The following is a 21,598-nucleotide window of genomic DNA, read 5'->3' on the forward strand; positions in this document are numbered from 1 at the left end:
ACGAGATGGATTACGAGCTCCTGGTGAACAATTCTAAAAAAGTATTTCACATCAACATGTTAAAGAAATATGAAGAGAGGCATAATTCGCAAGAATCCGAAGTTGTCAACATGGTAGTCACAGAAGAGAAAGACGACTTGGAAGTACACACCTACCGCTACAAGAAGACCATGGGGTTAGAAAAAGTAGTCATTAATCCAGGCCTGGATGGAGTAGAAGCAGCAGAGTTAAAATCATTATTACAAAAGTATGATGAATTATTCTCGGACCTCCCAGGAAGAACAAATGTTATTGAGTGCAAGTTACAATGCACCACGGACACACCCGTGTACGTCAAACAATACCCATTGCCACTAGTGGTTCAAGAGTCTATTGAGAAGGAAGTTGACAAGATGTTACGTCAAGGCATCATTGAGAGGTCTACATCAGCTTACAATGCACCTCTGGTCGTTGTAAAGAAACTAGATGGCTCTAATAGGCTTTGTGTAGACTTCAGGAGGTTAAACAGCGTATTAGTGTCTGATTCTGAGCCAATACCAAGAGTGGACATTGTTTTTGCAAAGGTGGCAAGAAAAAAAGTTCTTTTCAAAGCTTGACTTAGCTAAGGGGTACTGGCAAATACCCATGGAGAAGACATACAAAGAAAAGATGGCATTTTCAAGTACAAATGGGCCATTTCAATTCAAGTACATGCCATTTGGACTAAAGACAACCGTTGCAGTATTTACGAAACTCATGAGAAGAGGACTTCACGGTCTGAAAAATGTGGAACATTATATTGACGATATTTTGATGGCGACAGACACTTGGGAAGAGCACCTGGAAGCATTAGAAGGATTATTTTATAGGTTACAGGAAGCCAAGCTGACCATCAAGCCAAGTGTGAATTTGGTTTTCATCCGGTGCCATTTTTGGGACACAAGTTAGGCATGGGATGCATTTCGACAAAAGAGGAAATACTAGAGAAGATTCAAGAAGCAAACCCACCGAAGAACAAGAAAGAAGTATAGTCTTTTCTGGGATTGATGGGGTTCTACAGAGACTTCATTCCACATTATGCGGAGATAGCTGATCCTTTGGTGGAATTAACAAAAAAAGGTGCAAGAAATACAGCAAAATGGACAAAAGTGCAAGAGGACGCATTTGAAATGAAACACTGAAGCAGCACATGGCCAATCCTCCCGTTCTGGTGGCACCCAACTTAGAAAGCGAGTTTGTTTTGCGCACAGATGCATCAGAGAAAGCGCTTGGGGCGGTGTTGCAAGCAAACGATTGCTTGAAAGGGAAAGGCATTACTCGACCGTGGAAAAAGAATGTTTAGCTCTTGTATGGGAAGTCAAACGGTTTCACTTATACCTGTATGGAAAAAATTTTAGGGTGCAGACAGATCACCAACCCCTTGAGTTCTTAAATAAAGCAAAGTTAACTAATTCCAGAGTGATGGAGCCTTGCACTTCAAGAATATAGCTTCCATGTAGAATACATCAAGGGAAGAGAAAATGTTGGAGCAGATTTTATGAGTAGAACTTCATAGTACATGGCGTGACAAGGGTTATAGCAGTTTACTCTAGAAGTGTTGTGGTTTAGAAGTATTGGACAATTACTTTTTTTGTGTGCAATAGTGAACTCGATGATGTGTAGGGCGCAGTGAATAAGTGAAGTGATGTGAATTGAAGTGATGTGTGGGGAAGGTACCCAGTGGTGCAAATGACAAAAATGGTGGAAGACATCAAGTGTTAATGTTGGACTGACCTATGGAGACGATGGAGAAATCCAATACAAGGAAAAAGAAGCAGTTTTTCATATGGCAGAACTCTTGAAGGTGGGCATAATATGTCATGAGCCAATAAAGGAAGAAAGAAAGAAGAAGAAAAAGCAGAAGATAAGAAGAAAACAAGAAGACACGAGGAGTCGATGGCAGTAATAAAGAAAAAACAAGATAGAAAATAAGAGCATATGAATAAGAATAATACAATATGAAAGCAGAAGAAGAAACACAAAAGTGCACACGCAGCTACGTGGCCAATGGGAGAAGGGACACGTGGCCGAAGAGAGCAGCCCAGCTACGCTCTGGGACAAAGAGGGGAGAAGGGGCTGGAGGCCAAAGAGGACAGGTGGATCGCTGAGACAGCGGCAACCCAGTGGAAGCAGTTCTTCAGCTGCCGCGGCCACGACCCGCAAGTTGAGTGGACCTCCCACCGGAAGCCGCAGCTATAGGCTGACGGCGCCGCTTCCCGGATTCCCTGCAGCTACGATCTGCAGCTTGCGAAGTTGACCGAGCGACCCAGGCACCTAGGTCATTCCACCTTCCTGGCCCCCTGACCAGGCCAATCGTGGACCGAATGTTGGACACAGCGATGTCGAGTCTACGACGGATCGGCGGGCCCAACGACATGTCGTCGGAAGCAGCGGCGACGAGGTGACATGGCCACGTCGATAGACTTTATGTAAATACTTTCAACTTAATAATACGTCGTGTGCGAGGACTTAAGACAATATTTTCAATTAAATAGCTTTGCATATAGTTTGTCGTATGTTAGAATTTGCCATTGGGTTGGCAACGTGTGCTTTCTGGATATACGTATTTTTCTTATGCTCATGCCCCATAAAGGCTTTTCCTAACTCAAACGTTCCTTGCGTTGTGTTTACCACCCTGAGACCGTGACAGTTTGCCGGTGCCTGTGTGACACCGTGCTTGTTAATTTAATTAGCAAGTGAATGTTTACTGCAATTTATATGGCCAGTAAGGCTACAAACCTTACTTCATGGAGTTATCTGTGGGCTATTGCCGTGATAGCTTCGCCTTTCAGGTGAAACTGCACTTTCTTTCTTTATAAAAAAAAAAAAAGACGAACATTTGTATCCTTTCACACTTTTGTTTTTAAACTGTGGGTGCTATCTGATGATGCCTCTGGGTACTAAACACAGTCTGCCATGGCGTACGAGATTTAAGACACCGTGCGGCGCAACACATGCAAATCTAAAATGCAGTGAGCCATGCTGATGCATTTCTCTCGGCGTGATCTGCATCACACGCGTCGGCGCTCATAATCATGTCATTTAGGCCTAACCGTCTTGTGATTTGTTTACAAGCACTTACTGACAAGATACTATCCCCCAGGAATGTTCTGGGAATTTGTGAAATTATTTTTACAACTGAAGCTTTAAAACCTTGACTTATGAAATTTGTGATTTAACAGTTTTTCGCTACAGGTACGATTTCATTACATTGAGGTTCGACAGTTTGGGCAGTGGTGCCAACTGCCTACAATGACGACGTGAAAAGAGATGTACACAGATAAGTCCAGCCAGCACCAGCTGTACACCACTGCTATAATCAAATATGGTATACCCAAGGCTGACTACCCACACAAGGTTAACCCTAGCCATAACAAAATTTGAAAACAAGCAGAATAGAGGACAGTAGAGGTGAAAGTAAAGAGGGGGATAGGAAAAAGTGACTGCCAATTTCCCCCAGATGGGTCAGTCTGGGGGTGCTGTCTATGTGAAGCTGAAGCCAAAGGGGTGAGTTACTTTCACTGTCGGCCTTAAAGGTCCCAAGACCGGCATCGGCTCAATCCCCAGGATCCCCTTTTTCCCAAACATGGTGAAGCATAGGAGAGACCAACCTCCATATTATCGGGTACAGTTTGAGGATCCCTGCCTCATAGTATTTGAACAGATTTCAATTATTACAAAATGTTGAACTGTTAATTCTTCAATCGAATAGCAAAGACTATTCAATTTTTATTTGACATTTAGAATTTTTACACGCCCACCTCCTTTCAAAAGTTGTTAGAATAAAAATGAAGGCCCCTGTGCAAAGAGAACTTGCCTGTGGCAGATGTAGCAGGAACGATCTTTGTGTATTGGGCAGCCCGTTCCTCCGCAGGTGCCATAGACATACTGATTGCTTTTGGATGAGTTTTCTGCAAAATAAATCCCTACAACAGAAACAGCTCATGAAACAGCAGCTCAGCATAAGCAAGAAGTGGTTGAAACCAAGTAAAGAATATTCTGGAGTGATCAGTGCTGCTCAAAAGCCTACCCATCACAAAAGCGGTTGCAGCTCATTCAATTAATTCGTCTCACCAGTACAGTCGAACCCTTTTACATCAAATTATTTTGCATATCTAACAATTTCTGAATATGGTATAGTTACAATGAGTATATATAGCAAAAATTACGCTTACATTGAACAAAAATAGCAGCGACTCCTGATATATCGAACGACAAGTGGTGCAAAGGTGCCCCAGAAGTTGGCTTTCCCTCTTGGCGGTGGGGAAACCCGGCGGCGCGGCTCCATCTAACCGCTCTCCCTACCGTGACCACACTGCGTCGCGCGAACCGTCGACATCCCCCTGCAAAAAAAAAATGATCCTGGCCCGCCCGCAGCACTTGTTCAGACAGCCAATCAGAGGCTCTTGTGCCCTCGTGCAAGATGGTGCAAGTGTGAGTTGTCTCGCTGCTTTTCTGGTTCATGCTTGCGGTGTTTGCACCTTGTGGGCCTTGTCCCGCAGTGTTACTGTGACGAAGCGGCAGAATTTTCCTTTCGCCATGAAGCTTGAAATCATAAATCGAGTCGAACGCGCTGAGAAGTCGGATGCCCCCGCAGTGTGCAAGACTCCGAGGAGCACTTTCAGCACAATCTTAAAGAATAAGGGGGACATTAGAGATAAAGCGGACAAACTCACTACCCGGTGCCTGTGGAGCGCGACGCATATGCATGGCCGTGTACAATGGTACATCCGAAATTGCTTCAGACGTGCCGGCTTCCGGGTGCCCGGTGATGACTGTAAATTCTGATGAGTGCAATGAAGCTGTTGCCAGTGTTGCCGAAGTTTGCAGCGAGCTGTCAGAATTTCCGCAAGCCGTTGATGAATTAACAGTTGACGAGTTTGTGAATGCAGATGATGGTGTCACAACCACAAGAGAGCCTGAAAGCGAAGACTACATTGCCGACATCGTCCCGAGCATAAGTGAAAGTGGGCACAATGAGGAAAGCAACGATGGCCCTTTGCCCACATCTTTCGAGGTGATCGATGCACTCGCACTAGTCTGGTGCTTCTGCGTGAATATGGAAGGTTGCAGCCTCAGCTACTCCGACTCCTTAGACAATGTGGAAAAGTGTGTGCGTTGCAGGCAGCGAAATTGCCCAAGCAGAAGAAAATACAGGACTATTTCATGTGAAACTAAGCTAGTTTCATCAATAAAGTGATTTTATAAATGGTATGTGCTTTTATGACGTACAATTCTTTAGCAGGTTTATATCGAATTATGCCCTATATCGAACTGATAGGCGTTTTTTTACAAGTTCGATATAGCCGGGTTCGACTGTACCTGATAAATTATATAAAGGAAAACACATTAATGCCACTGAAATAAAACTTGCATGACAGAATGATAAAAAAAAAACAATAATACAATGACAGGTATGCCTATGCCACTTTGAAACAAGACATGCTTTTGGAGGTGACTACAAAAACACATTGATGGGAACTTCACAGTTGATACCACAATAGGGTCATTTTTTATTCTGAATCTCTAATTCCACATGTTCACAAACTTTCTGACAGTTTATAGAATTTGTGCCTCCTCTGAATTAAGCTCTGAAAGAAACTTCATGGCACGATGCAGTTCAAGATGAATTCTTATGAATAACATTGGAGTATGCATAGGTTTGATTGTTTCAATTGTTTCAAATATTCCGCTATTTTATTCAATTCTCAGATCAAACTATAGATGCTTGAAATTTTAAACGTTTTTCAATAAGCCAGAATAATATGATGATGACTGAAAAGTGGATTTAAAACAAGCACTAAACTCTTGAGGTCACTACCACATAAGCATGGCAATTAAAATTAGGTCACTCCATGCCCTATGTGCCAGAGGTAGCGCTAAACAATCACCGATTTCTATGAAATAACTTAAGGTCATTAACAGTATTTGAAGAGTGGCATATCCCTATTTCATTAGAAAACATTTTTTTCACTGCATGAGCCCCATTTTAATTTCGCATTGGAGGGCAGAACATGGTGCTAGGGAAAAAAATGTTTATAAATACATAGATTCTTATCAGGATGACCATAAAAATGTTAGTGTCTTCTACAACAATGAGGCTTTGAAATTAACTGATACTAAAGGGCATATGTATTGGTGTTTTGTGTGTTTGTAGTTGGAGGAAAATGTCCAACATTAGAGAATATATGGATATTTATTATACAATTGGTTATTTATTTCCTGTATCTTATAACACCTGGGTGCTGTCTCAGAAACCGGATAATAAATTCAAAATGGTTTGGTGCTTGGCAAACTTAAAATCTGTGAGAAAAGAAAGTTCTGAAGTTGACAAAATTTCAGTTGAGCCGTGTGGTGTCCTACATTGTAAACTGAGGTCTTCCACGCAAAAATGCGGAACATAATGCATTTGATAGAAGGACGAAAAAATTTCGTTCAGAAAGTTACTCAGAGTCGTTTTTTTGTTTTAAAGGGGTCCTGAACCACCCCTCGGGCTTGGTGAAATAACACAGACCGTGGGTAGCATACGCTGTTGTGAACATCTTAGCCAAGTTCTGCTGTCGTACGCGGTCCGTGGAGCTCGCTAGCAGAGCGCGAATTCACCTTTCTCTCAAACGCTCTCATTTCAAAAACCCCATAATCCTCGCTCTCTTATGTGTGCTTTATTTCGTCATAAAGCACACTCCAATACGCGACTGCTATCGGTCGCTGCACTCGGCTACACCTCGGCCGCCGCTAGGTGCCGCCACGAGTCCACTGGCTAAACACACTGCGGCTCTCTGAGGACAGCCGCGTTTGGCTTACGTGTAGCGCGGCATAGGCACCAAATCGGAAATTTGAACTGCGCACTACGGTGACGTTTCCGCCGTAGCCTTTGCAGTGCAAGGCATTGGAGAAGGAAGGGGAGCACAGCTGAGGCCGTGTTTGACTGCTGATAACTCCGCTTTTGCTGAATGCATTGAAGTACTTTTTGCGGCAAAGTGGTTCTGAAATAGCCTATCGTCACTTCAGAAGTCTTCCTCCACTTCCATAAAAAGTGGTTCAGGGCCCCTTTAAGGGGGAAAAAAAAATGTGAAATTGGGTCCCCCCACACTACCTGGCTCGGTAGCCCAACGTTGCCGCACTGCATGCAGCAGCTTGTCCACAGTTAATTCAGCGCTGCTACTAATCTACTGGGTAATAACAGGGTGCCATGCTTCTAGTATGGCTGTTAACCTCAAAGGTGCTTGGCCACTTACAACTCTTAGGTCAGCGAGTACGAAGTGAGTCCAGTGCGAGCATCTGGGATAACTGATCTCGGATAACTGATGTCAAAAGTTTCTATGAGCTTTTCTAAAACAACAAAAAAAAGTCCTGATAATTTTGATTACACAATAAATAATACTGGTGGGGAATATTGAGCGGTGACCAATTGTTGAAAACAAGATGTTTCGGCCCCGCTACGGGTGCCTTGTTCAGTAGATTGTAACTGTGAATTGTGAAAAAGGCTCCCATAGTGGGGCCGAAATGTCTTGTTTTTTTCAACGATTGGTCGGCACTCAATATTTCCTGCCATGAACTTTCCTGACTAGATGGGTTTACATTGAACCCTGGATTTCAATAAATAATACTAAGATCAATATAATTTCTGAACATAAATACTTAGGCATTTACTTTTGCCCTTGAGTCATCCCTAAATAAAAAAAAATTATCATCATCAGTTTTGCACATTTTTAGCATGGCAACTGCATGTAGATTGTACCATCACGTCGTAGTGATGATGAAGAACACAGTGCAGCAAAACTGTGAATCAGGAAACTAACTTTTATTGGGAGAACCTGTGCCTACGAAAGCAAATGGTACTTGAAGCACAACGAGAGAAGTGAGCACAGTTGGCGATCAGCGAAATCTGATCTGCAGGTCAAGTGCTTCGGCTTTTATACACAACTCGTTGAACGTTCCAGTGTGCCTTCCAGAAAGTACTACACAATTTGTGTTGTGCATATAATCTGGTTAAACAAGGTTCAGCGAGAACATACACAGCAGACAGAATCAACGGACATTCGAGTAAGTTCCAATCATGCAGGCGCGTCTTCTGCTGAGCGATAACTTTAAGTTGCTGGCGGGTGAAATGCAGCTCCCAAAAAAAGTCTAAATAAGTACATGTGTCCATGCCCCCTCTTAAAAAGCATAAACAAATGTGAAAGCAGAAGGAAAAGCACCAATAATAAAGAAGAAAAAAAAAAGAACAAAGAAAGTCCCCAAGTTTGTCAGCGAGCATAGAAAGGCTTAAGACACACTACGTGGACGACTTCAGGTCGTGCGCGTTGCTGCTGTGATTGTGAAATGCCGTCTGGCACAACCTCATAGTCCAGTGCGCCAATCTGTCGGATGTTCTTGTAGGGTCCGAAATAGCTGCCTAAAAGCTTCTAAGTCCTCTTCGTTCTTGATGTTCAGGCGGGTGAGTTGTGCTTCTTTGGCGTGCTGCGATTGGTAGCGACGTCGAGATTCTCTTCATCAATGATGTGCTGCAGCTTCAAGAGTCAGTCAGGTTCCTTCCGTAAACCAGCTTGAATAGCGTGATTTCTGTTATTTCTTGCACTTCTTTGTTGTAAGTGAAGGTTACATACGGAAGTACGGCACCCCATTTCTTGCGTTTGAAGCCAAAAACATTGTTAACATGGCAGCGAGAGGCTCCTTCAGGCGTTCTGTTAGACCATTCGTCTGCGGGTGGTAGGTGGTCGCCCTCCGGTGACTTGTGTTTGGCTGTACTGCAGGATGGCTTGAGTAAGCTCAGCTGCAAAAGCCGTTCCTCTGTTGGTAGTTAGGACTTGTGGCGCACCATGTCACAATAGAATGTTCTCGACGAAGAATTTCGCTACTTCTGCCACACTACCTTAGGGCAGGGCTTTCGTTTCCGTGTAATGGGTGGGTAAGGAAGTCGGTGGCCATGACGATCCACTTGTTTCCAGATGTTGGTGTCAGAAAGGGCCCCAACAAATCCATCCCGATCTGCTGAAACAGTCGGCAAGGAGGCTCTAACGGCTGTATAATTGCGCTGGCCTTGTTGGTGGGGCCTTCCATCCCTGGCAGTTTTGGCGCGTCTTGACATAATGGGTGACGGCCGTTCAGGAGTGGCCTGTAATACTTTTCCTGAATCCCTGCGAGCATATGGGAAAAGCCAAGATGCTGTGCCATTGGGTCGTCATGAAGGGTGTGTAGAACCTCTGAACACTCTGAGCACAACCAGAAGGTAGTTGGCTCAGACTGGCAAGCAGTTTTTCTTTATGAGGACATCGTTTTGCATAAAGAATGTGGACAATCCATGCGTAAATACCCTTGTGACAAAGCCCGTCTTCCCTTTGAAGAAGTTGACAAGGCTTCTTAGTTATGGGTCAGCTCGCTGCTGTTCGGTGAAGTATTTGGCACTTATTGCCCCTGGTAAAAGTAGACTTGGTCGTCTTGTGGTGGCAAGTCAATAGGAGCGTAGGAGAGGCAGTCGGCATCAGAGTGTTGTCGTCCTGACTACTATTGACTACTATTACTTGCTTTTGCGGGCACAGGTTCATCCAGCAAAAAGTTTCGTCATTCACAGTTTTGCGACTGTTTTTTTCATCGTCACTACTACGTGACATCTGGTGGAGGTGCTAGCGCGTTCATGTATCGAACGCGGCCGCAAAGCCACGATCCAAGTCCGACACCCGAGGACAATACCAACGTCACCAAGGACCAGCGAGCTAGCTGTAAGCTGCAAGGACTTCTACCGGACTATGGGCCTCTTCCAGAGAAGACCACAGGAATCAAGGCCAGGTCAACATCCCAAATGGCTGCCCAGCGTCCCCCATCCTGCTGCAAAAACCTCGGGAGCCAGCAACCTTCCATAGATCATCGGCTGAAGACCCAGAAACCTGGCTGAAGACCTACGAACGAATTGTGACTTTCAATAATTGGAGCTCCGATGACAAGCTGTGGCATGTGCACTTCACCTTAGAAGATGCCGCCAGAACATGATTTGAGAACCAGGAATCGACCCTAACAACATGGGACCTGTTCCCTAACAGCTTCCTGTGGACTTTAACGAGCGTCATGTGCAAGGAAAGGGCCGAAGTTATGCTAGAAGCTTGAGAGCAATTACCCAATGGGAACATCGCGATTTTCAGGAAGGAGATGACTCGCCTATTCAGACACGCCAACCCCAATATGCCAGAAGAGAAAAAAATTCGCTTTTGGGTGAGGGCTGTCAAGCAAGAGCTCTTCGCTGGATTGATATGCAATCCGCCCAAGACTGTTGCTGAATTTGTTTCCGAAGCCACAACGATTGAGAAGACGCTCAATATGCAGACAAAGCAATATAACCGCCAAAACTACACCGATGTTCAAGCACTTGGCAGCGATGACATGCAAGACCATCAGCACGGTCATTCGCGAGGAACTGCAGGTCTTTTCAAGGTCACACACACTCTCAAGTGGCCTCAATTGCCGACATCATCAAAGGAGAGGCTCAGCGATCACTTGGGGTTACTGAAGTGCAACCGCCATCGCCACAGCCCCAGCTGGAAGCGATGACACATGAAGCCGTCACTCGCCGCCAGATTCCAACTCCGCACCCGTGCCAGGGCTCCATGACGCCGCGATTCTGTCGCCAGACGCCGCCATTACTGCCACCATCACCCTGCTCACCCGTCGGTCAGCGAAACGCCTCAAGAAAGACAGACATTTGGCGTGCCCCCAACCACCGCCCACTCTGCTACTATTGCAGAGAAGCCGACCATGTGTACCGCCGATGCCCCTACCGGGACTTGGGACTGCGAGGGTTCACCATCAACGCACTGCATCCACAGGTTGGGTAGTGACCTTGTGACATCGCTGCCACTCAGTGGAGCTTTCGATGACCGGGTCACCAGGCCACTGCCTGTCACTGTAGCACCGACTATACACTGGTTCAGCCCGACGCTGATCCTCAAACCCATATCCGGAAAACTGAAAGCAGCAACCGATGGAGGTGCGGTTACTGTACGTCAAAATGTCAAAGATCCTTCTCCTCCGACGACAAGACCTAGCTCGACAATGTAGCAACGACAGGCCGCCATCCCGACAAAGCCTAGAAGCCAAGAATATGCCGATGAAAGACAACCTGATGATGCCACGTACCAGCCACAGGTCAATGCAATGCAGCCGTGATCCGACACTAAGACCTAACTGCAACGGAAGACAAAGAACCACAGACCTCGACATGCTTCTCAACGGCCACGAAGTCACTGCACTTGTAGACACTGGAGCCGACTACTCCGTCATCATGGATTATTCGCCGCAAAGTTGAAGAAAGTCAAGACTGCATGGGACGGCTCTCAAATCCGTACAGCTGGAGGACACCTCATAACGCTGACTGGAATCTGCATGGCAAGAATTACAGTTCATGGCCAGACCTACCTTTCGACATTCGTCCTCCAACAGTGCTCGCGAGACGTAATTCTCGGCATGGACTTCATGAACCAACACAGCGCAATCATCGACCTGAGGTCGAAGTCTATAATGCTGTCCACAGACCAAGCGATACCGATGGAGAGGCCTTCCAGTCAGCATGCCTCGAGTGTACTTGAGGACCAAGTCAGCATCCCACCTCGGTCAAGCCTCGCTCTAGCATTGTCATTTCAATCGGCAGCGAAACACCCGCAGATGTAGATGGCGTCATCGAGGATGACCAACATCTACTGCTCGACTGAGAAATTTGCGTAGCAAAAGGGATCGCTCGACTGCATGGAGGGAAAGCGAAAGTGATGCTGACAAACTTCAGCCAGGAGTTCAAGCCCATCAACAAGGGCACGACGATCGCATACATCGAGGAAATTGTGGAAACCAGCATTGCGTTTGTCCTCTCGGATTCTGCTGCATCGACCCCAACGACCATAGTTTCTGGACCAGACTTCGACAGAAATCCAAGTCTCCCTATGAGTAAGCAGCAACAGCTCAGAAGTCTTCTCTGACGATACAAAAGCTGCTTTTCGACGTCATCAAAGATTTGACAAACACCAGTTGCAAAGTATCGCATAATAACCGAAGAGTGTACTCGACCACTCCGCCATAGCCTTTACAGAGTTTCGTCGCGAGAATGTGAAGCTATAAGGCAAGAAGCCTACAATATTCTGCGTGGCAACATCACCACGCTGTCGAAAAGTCCGTGGGCATCTCCGTCAGTCTTGGTGAAGAAAAAGGACAGAACCCTACGTTTCTGCGTCGATTATTGTCGACTGAACAAGATCCCGAAGAATGACGTATACCCCATTCCACGGAAAGACAACGCATTAGATTGGCTTTCCAACACTAAATATTTCTCATTGATAGATCTCAAGACTGGCTAATGGCAAATAGAAGAAATCAACGAGAGCAATTGCAAGAAGACCGCCTTTATCACGCAAGATGGCCTCTATGAGTTCAAGACTGCAATGTTACAGTGCGTGATGGACACGGTGCTAGCAGGACTGAAGTGGCAGACCTGTCTTGTTTACTTGGATGATGTTCTCTTCGCCGGAAATTTCGACAATCACCTTAGGCAGCTTGCAACCGTACTAGAGGCCATCAAGTCATCAGGGCTCACTCTGAAGCCGGAAAAGTGCCGCTTCGCTTATGATGAGCTTCTGTTCCTGGGCCACGTCATCAGCAAATCCGCAGTCTGCCTCGACCTGAAGAAGACAGCTGCCATCGCAAGGTTCCTGCAACCTATCAACAAGAAAACAGTACATAGATTCCTTGGCATGTGTGCCTACTACAGGCACTTTGTCAGGGACTTCACACATCGCTGAGCCGCTGACACATCTAACTAATTGTGATGTTGAGTTCAAGTGGGAAACGTTGTAGGCTGATGCATTTCAAGAACTCAAACAATGCATGCAGTTGCTGCCGGTAGTTGTACACTTCGACGAGGTTACCAATACAGAAGTCCACACTGACGCCAGTAGGCTAGGCATTGGTGCTGTCCTAGTCCAGAGGAAAGACGCACTTTAAAGGGTGATAGCTTGCGCTAGCCGATCGCTGTCAATAGTGGAAGGCAATTATTCTACGACCAAAAAGGAATGCCTTGCCATCATTTGGGGTACAGCAAAATTCTGCCCTTGCCTATATGGCAGGCCATTCAAAGTCGTCAGCGACCATCACGCGTTGTGTTGGCTAGTGAATTTAAAGGACCCTGCAGGACGTCTCGCACGATGGTGTCTGAGACTCCAGGAATTTGACATCACCGTCATCTACAAGTCAGGACGGAAGCACTCTGATGCCGCCTGCCTATCACGCGCCCCCACTGACCCGCCACCACAAGACGACGAGGATGCTGACACCTTCCTTTGAATAATAAGCGCGGAAGAGCTTGCTGAACAGCAACGAGCAGACCCGGAGCTAAAAATCCTTATCGAGTATTTGTAAGGGAACACCAACACTGTCCCTAGGGCATTTAAGCAAGGATTGTCATCCTTTTCACTTCAAAATAACCTAAGCGTAAAGAGGAACTTCTCACCGGTCCGTACCAACTACCTTCTTGTTGTTCCCTCAGCAATGCGTCCAGAAGTACTGCACGCCCTACATGACGATTCGACCATTGGGCACCTCAGATTCTCCTGGACACCACCGAGGATACAGGAAAGGCATTACTGGACACACCTGGCGGTCGATGTCACCCGTTACGTCAAGACATGGCGAGAGTGTCAGTGACGCAAGACACCACTGACAAGGCCAGCGGGATTACTACAGGTGATTGGGATAGATTTGTTGGGACCCTTTCCGGCGTCAACATCCGGAAATAAATGGATTGTTGTGCCGATGGACTACCTCGCACGCTTCGCTGAAACGAAGGTTATGCCGAAAGGTAGCGCAGCCGAAGTGGCGAAATTCTTTGTCGAGAACATCCTGCTGTAGCATGGTGCCCCGGAAGTTCTGATCACTGACAGAGGAACGGCCTTTACAGCAGAGCTCACTCAAGCAATTCTGCAATACAGCCAGACAAGCCACAGGAGGACAACTGCCTACCACCCCCAGACGAATGGTCTTGCGGAGCTCCGCCTGAACAAGACCCTCGCCGACATGCTAGCAATGTACGTCGACGTCAAGTACAAGACGTGGGATGCGGTCCTGCCGTAACCTTCAATTATAACACAGCAGTGCAAGAAATAACTCAAATGGTGCCGTTCAAGTTGGTTTACTGAAGGAACCCAACGATGACTCTTGACACCATGCTCCCGCATGTCACCTACAAAGAGAATCTCAACGTCACCGCCTATCTGCTGCACGCTAAGAAGCTCGACAGCTCACCCGCCTGCGCATCAAGAATCAGACAGGACCAACAGCTGGCATGAAAATCTCGTGGAGTACCGGCCCAGTGACCGTGCTTGGGTTTGGACCCCAATATGCCGATGAGCACTTAGTGCGAAGCGTTTACGCCGCTATTTAGGACCCTACAAGATCATCCAACGCATTGGTGCACTCGACTATGAGGTCGTACCAGACAGCATTTCGCCATCACAGCGTCGCCGCTCATGACCTAAAATAGTCCATGTTGTGAGACTTAAGCCATTCTACCAGCACTAACGAACTTTGGGACTTTGCATAGTCGAGCTTTGGAATTCCTTTTTTGGACTTTGTTACCTTGGACTTTGTTTATTTGTTGTTCTGTCCCTTTTTCTTTAATAAATGTGCTTTTGTTTTTTGCTCTCCTGTTATGCTTGTAGCATCGGGATGATGCTTTTTGAGAGGGGGACATTTACATGTGTACTTGTTCATCTTTTTCGGGTGATCGGTTTTTACCGGATAAGAAATGCTGAATTTATTCACCCTGTGCAGGATGTGCCTGCACATATCGCAAGTTTCTCGAATGTTATTGATGGTTCTATCCATTGTAATCTGTTTATATGAGCGATGTAAATGGTGTAGTACTTTCTGGAAGACACGCAGGCACCAGCAATTACTCTGTAACTTTTGATAACTCATGTGTAAAAGCTGACGCACTTGAACCGCTGATCAGAATTTCGCCGATCGCCGATTGTGTTCACCGCTATCATTCTACTTTGAGTGTAACTTGCCTTTGTGGGCACAAGTTTGCCCAGTAAAAGTTAGTTTCGTTATTCACAGTTTTGTTGCTGTATTATTCCTGTCACTACTACGTGACAGTATGCTGCCCACACAGTATGTTATTTCACCAAGCCCAAGGCTTGGTTGAGGGCCCCTTTAATTCTTTTCTTACCATGGGGAAAATAGGAGTTTTCTGTAGGCTACACCACAATTTTTTTTCTAAAGGAAATACTGCACTAAATATTTTATGTACCTAATACGTAAACAAAAAGCAGAATGAATGCCCTTTTAACGCATAAAAGTTTTGTCAACGAGATGTCATAAAAAAGACAAATTGCCAGAATCAAGATTGTGGGATAAAATTGAACAAAGTTTGTAAAGGCACGCTTGCATCTACTACGAAAAATATGGAACCAAAATTATGAGATATACAAAATGTGTGACCGTCTTATAACTGTCTTCGAAAAAAATCAAAATTTTTCACTGAACAAGTATTCCACTACAAAAATTTAACTGCAAGCAATACAGTAGGGCGTGCCCGGCTGTGGCTGCAGATGTTATGGTTTGGTATGCGTTGTCGTCGTCGCTTTCAGAGTCAAAGTCCGACGAATAGGCAGCATCCTGAGACTCGCTGCTGCTTGATTCACTGATAAAATCAGCCGCAGACCCACAGGAATCGCGACATCTGCGATCTTTTGAAGCGCGCGTGCCCCTTCCGGAGGCGGCCATCTTTGCTTTCTACTCTGAGAATCGCATAACTTCGGAGCGCATTCAAAAATTACCGCCTGCCGTGAAAAAATCCAACTGCTTAGAAAACAAAAAAATGTAGTTCTCGTTCTTCACGTCCAATGGCCCAGTGTGTTCGTGAGCGGCGCATAAAGTCTCTAAAGCAGCGTTTCAAACAATCGATAGGGGGCAGCCATTTTTGCTTTCTATTTTGCCGATCGCGGAACATCAAAGCACGTTCAAAAAAAAAGAAAAAAAAAGGCAAACTGCTTAGAAAACAAAAATATAGTTATCCTCCTTCTTGTACAATACCACAGTGTGTCCATGAGTGGTGCGGAAGGTTTCGAAAGCGGCATTTCAATCTATCGTTAGCAGGCTATGTCCAATGGGCGCAGTACGGAAAGAGTTTAGGTGATCGTCGAAGTTGGAGGCAAAGACGACGATGACGTCAAGGCAGAAAAAAAAAAAAGAAAAACGGGTCTGCCATTTCAAGCCAGCCAATACTGTGGCCATTTCAAGCTGGAAAGTTGCAGGTGGGGAAAAAACCAAATGGCATGACCTTGAATTCATAGAGGCTATCTGGCATGATAAAAGCAGTCTTCTCTCTATCCCTCTCGTCAACTTCAATTTGCCAGTAGCCTGTCTAGGTCTACCAATCAAAAATACTTTGCATTACAGAGCCGGTCCAATGCATCATCTATCCGTGGGAGGGGGTATATATCCTTCTTCACGATTTTGTTCAGGCGTTCCATGAATGACGATTTTGTTGAAATCCATGAATGAAGCTTGTCACCATTACCTGCACTTTTCCTCCCTGCAACTCCACGATTCCCCTTGCAACGCCGATTTCATGGTCGAGCGGCTGTTGTTGGTAACTTTCAATAATGCCTTCCATGACTTCCATGTCTTCTATTACGATGGAAAACATCATGCTGGCGTGAGGTGGGATAGTGACGGGATCTTTGAGCACACTCAAGGCACAGCAACTCAGACACTTATTAGGTGGTATCGCTTGGTTCATGGACAGTGTTATCGACTTCGATATTAGGTCTATGACTGCGCCGTGTTGGCTCAGGAAGTCCATGCCCAGGATTACATTCTCTGAGCATTGTGCCAAGATAACAAATGTCACAGGGTAAGTCTAGTTATGCACTGTAACCCTTGTCGAGCAGATTACAGTTGGTGTTACCAGGTGTCCTGATAACACTGGGTCAGTGTATGGTCGGCCCTGCGGCGACAGGTAGCGTCCAGGTGACGGTGAATGGGAAGGTTATTTGGGTCTCCACTGCGTTGCGGCCGTTCACCTTGCTCTGGGCGCGGCACGCTGATGGCGAAACCTCGCAGTCCCGCCTCACGCTAAGGGCATTGGCGGCTGATGTGGCTGGCTTCTCTGCAGTGATAGCCGAGCAGGTGGTCGTCTGGAGCGCTCCATATGTCTGTCTTCCTGGGGAAGGTGCGATGGGCGACAGGCATGCGTGCTAGCGGCAGCGGCAGATGACAGACTTGCAGCATTACGGGGCCCTAGTGCAGGCGCTGAGTCATCGCTTCCGGCTGGGGCTACGGCGATTCCGGTTACACCTCAGGAACTCCGAGTGGTCGCTACCTTCTTCTTTCACTATGTCAGCGATTGAGGCCACCTGAGGCTCGGACCTTGGAAGGAGCTTCTGCAGTTCCTTGCAAACGACCACACTAATGGTCTTGTGCAGGTCGTCGGTGCCTAGTGCTTGAACATCAGTGGTGTAGCATAATATATACAATATAACTTTTTTCATATGTTTTCGAAAAAAACAAAAACACAAAAAAAGTGTACTAACCCGCAAAACATATAATCCAAAGTGACCTTTCTGTGACTACCTGCTGCCTGCCACTACATCAGCTGGCAGTGAATTTTTGTCATGGCTGTATGATGCAGCTATAGGCCTAAGGAACCGTGCTTCATCGGTATCTAGTGGCAAAAGTTGTTGTTTGGTGCAGAGTCAACAAAATCTTTGTAGCGGCCATACGCTATTCTTAAAGCCGTGAAATCACCTCGTCGACAGAAGCTGGGGATAGACAACAAATTGAATAGCGAAAAAATTGTTCACGACTGCCATGTCTGCGACATCGTGCGCATCATATTCGAAAAATCAAGTGAGACATCATACAGTATCCAAAACATCGATCACCATTTTACTGCTCATACGAGAGAGGAGCACGAGGTCGGTCTCGGCGCTACCGCAATTCTACACAGTATAATCATGGCTTAACTGGAGAGGCACACCTCAGTCGACCACAAAGTTACCGCAGCTGCTAATCCATAAATGCTATGCCGCTTTCGATGGTGTGGAGAAACAGTGCATGAGGAATATAGTTCCATTTTCGAAAGCCTGAGCAACCCTTTCGGCACAGGATGGGCACAGATTCATAAATGTGTTTTTCCCGTTCTGCTGTAATGTCATATTGGCACTGCAGTATATACTGAATAAATAAACATTTTGCTGAAATGTAGCATGATGTAGCAGGGTTCGCCTCTCAACTCAGTTCGGCACCAGTGGCGCAGTGGTGGCATCACTAAAATTGCAATAAAAACGCAAGGTAAATGGGCATCCTTAAAGGCCCCCTCACCAGGTCTGGTCATATTGAGCTGATAAGTGCAGAGCATACAATGTGTACCAACGATCGTGTTTGCAAAGAATTACATCACTGTGAGCAGCGGAAAGGTCTGAAATTTCAATCCGAACGCTGCTTCCCGTTCTCCTCGCGGCAACTGCGCTCCAAGCCGGACGGTGACGTACTCGCAACCCTGCGCCTACGTACTCGGTTTCGCAGTGTGACACTAGCTCGTGGTGACACATGATTTCAAGAATTATTCAAAGCACCATCTGTTATTTGTGTGATCTGTTGCTTGAATTGACAAATTGAAGTTTAGAGAAATAGTAAAACACACAAACGGAATGTCTGCATGTTTTTTGTTTAACTTCGCACCAAAGCAAGAGAGATGTACTTCCGCTTCGTCTGCTTGTTTGCATGGTCATGCAGTCATGTGCGCAGGTACCGAAACTATGCCATTTTCTATCGTGCTCCAGCTCGTGATCATGCTCTGCGTTCCACTTGTTCTGCCTCAGTATTCGTGTAGCATTGAATTATACCGCTAGCCATGTGCCCTTGTGCACAACGCGCAAGATCGTGCGCTGACAATCACAACAGCTTGTGCACATTGCCGCAGCAAACAAACAAAAAATAAAAGAAATAAAGAAGAGAGAAGGGAAAAATAAAAATATGAGGCCCATGATGTATGCATCACATGATCCTCAAGGTCCGGTATGGGAGAACGCAGGGAAGGAATTTCGCATGAGGAGGCTAGACAGAGTGATCGGAGAGAGTGTCTTGCTATTCAGTGGAGCTCGCCCCCTGAAATCATGGGTTCGCGGCACGGAAATATTTCTATCTCAGCTATTAATGAGCCAATTTGAAGTATTTTTTCGGCAGAACGCTCCTAGAGGACACGTAACAACTTTAAGTGTGTAATCAAAATTTGCTATGGGGCCTGGTGAGGGCCCCTTTAAGAGGGGATGCAACAAGTCAAATGGTCAATTTGATCAAAATTTTTTATTTTCAGATTTATCTTTTTTTCATGATTCCGGACCTTCTTTTATCTTGTGGTAAAATATTGTAACAAGATATGTGGTAGAAATCAAGAAAACAGCCCTTTCCTAGTGTGCTGTAATCAAAAACTGAGAAAATGGGGCTTCAGGAGGTGCTATAACACCATGGAGCACACAGCTTTCCGTTAAGACAGCACTACCATCTTGGTATCACTATAAACAGGAGATGGCCACAGTGCTTCAGATAGCCACTTCAGGTAGCCATCTTCAGAAACCACAGTGCTGAATTAAAGCAAAAAATGTGATTGCAAAAGGGAGAACTAGTGTGCCGATTCGTTACTGTAGTCACGTGGTGTACACGGAGTGCCCCTATTGGGTGAGTCACTGACATGCTTATTTTGCGTGCATTTCAGCAATGGCGAGCTGTGCATTTCCAGTGTTTTCGAGACTGAAATTTCAAGATGTACCCGCTTATGCCGCGTTTATTTAGTTGCTCTGTCTTACCTGTTGCCCTATCGTGATTGGGACATGATTTGTGCAAGATAAGACTTTGCAGCGGCAAAGCTATTTGGTATCATTGTGGGATCGTTGAGCAGAAAGGCAGATAAATTTCTCTAACGGGTGTGGTAGATGAAGGAAAGCATGGAATGCAGAGATAAGGCTACCCATGGAAGTGAACACATGGCTGGGACTGATTGATGCACGATCGTGACAAAAGAACTTGAAAAAAAAAAAAGAAGAAAAGAAAAGAAAAACAAATGTTAAACAGATAGGGTTTCTTTTCTGTTTTTTGCTTTCAATTTGAAAGCAAAGCCTGCAAAGCTTTCATGTCCACACTGCCTCCGTGCACTGCTTGAGTATGAATGGACCTGCTCAGCGCGCTTGATCACATTACCGTACGAATGCATCGATACAAACATGTAATATGCTGCACAACCCCGCAGTCGCCAGTTATGACGTCAGAAATTGGCCGGCGTATGACATGAGATTTTGTAGGCCATGACGAGCTGAATTCGCTACTACAGGTGAAGACGCTGTTCCTATTCAGCAGCCGCTCTCAGTTGCATGGTGCATGATTTGAGAGATGTGTTTGCAAGCAACTGCATGTAATACAACCATTTGAACATATTCATTCGCACCTATTTCCATTTATTGCCTAGGTATTCCTTCTTCGTAATGCTGAAATCATGTAAAAACGCATTTTGTTGTACAGTAGACGTCAGTTATTTGAACCCCTTTATTTTGATTTTTCAGTTGATCCGATCACAAATGAAGGTCCCAGCTGGCACCCATGCATTTCTACGGACCCATACTTTTGTTATTTTGATCCTAAAATTGGCCATCGGCCATTAATTCGAGCTTGAGCAGGTGGCACGCATGCACCTCACCACTATGGTGACCCCAATAGCGACTCCTTTAGTGGCAGCATGTCTCGGTGAAGCTTAGAGAACAGTGAATGTGCTGAACACACGTCATCTCCTTTCCCAAACACTTATTTTTGGCCTGCTCTAGGAAGATTTTCGAGCAATAACTATAGCTCAAATTCTCTGATTACGGTATTTACCCGAATCTGACATGCATTATGCAAAAAAGAGGTGAAACGTGCAGACAGGACACAACAGTAGAGAAGTGGACAACACGAATGCCGACAATCAACTGAAGGAAGCACTGAGGCGAAAAAAGAGAGAAGACACAAAACTGATCTGCGCAAGCTCAGGAATGGTATCAACATGTGTCAGTCGAGTACATGTGCCGGTCTACGTGAGAGATAACTGTTAAGGCACTTAATCTCTTCCTTATGTAAAGTAATCGAAGGCTGACTCACACACGCACTTCCACCATTATAGATATGCCATGCCTCTACCATAAGAAGCGTATCTTCATTCTTATGCCTGTACAATATCGCGCATTCATCCAACTCTGGCGTGCAGTTACAATCTTGGCAATATAGGAAAAGGTTAGAAGGCAATCCACCGGTTAACGACCTTTTATGTTCCATTAGCCTCTGCTTGATACACTGTCCCGTCTGCCCTTCGTAGAACTGGCCACAGCATAATGAATCCTTACCAACTAGCTCAGCTTTCTGTCATTCTGATATGCACTTTTTTTATTGTTCAGGAAAATTGCATCGAAAATTACCTGCAATCGGACACCAAACCAGAAACGCCTTCCCAGGGTTTGTATGCTTTACCGCAAAACAAATCAATATTTGAACAAAGCTGACTTTAGGAAACTGG

At 45.6% G+C, this 21,598-nt stretch overlaps 1 protein-coding gene across 1 annotated transcript in view; it reads right to left on the reverse strand.

Annotated features, from left to right (window-relative positions):
* The window catches only part of Tnks (tankyrase), a 332,402-nt gene that overhangs the window by 34,552 nt on the left and 276,252 nt on the right, over positions 1-21,598 (reverse strand). Inside the window, exon 25 of the mRNA XM_075676418.1 lies at positions 3,836-3,944. Coding sequence (XP_075532533.1) covers positions 3,836-3,944 — 109 coding nt within the window. The remainder of the gene's footprint in view (positions 1-3,835; positions 3,945-21,598) is intronic.

This window comes from Dermacentor variabilis, unplaced genomic scaffold (assembly GCF_050947875.1).
Source record: "Dermacentor variabilis isolate Ectoservices unplaced genomic scaffold, ASM5094787v1 scaffold_12, whole genome shotgun sequence".
Classification (NCBI taxonomy): domain Eukaryota; kingdom Metazoa; phylum Arthropoda; class Arachnida; order Ixodida; family Ixodidae; genus Dermacentor; species Dermacentor variabilis.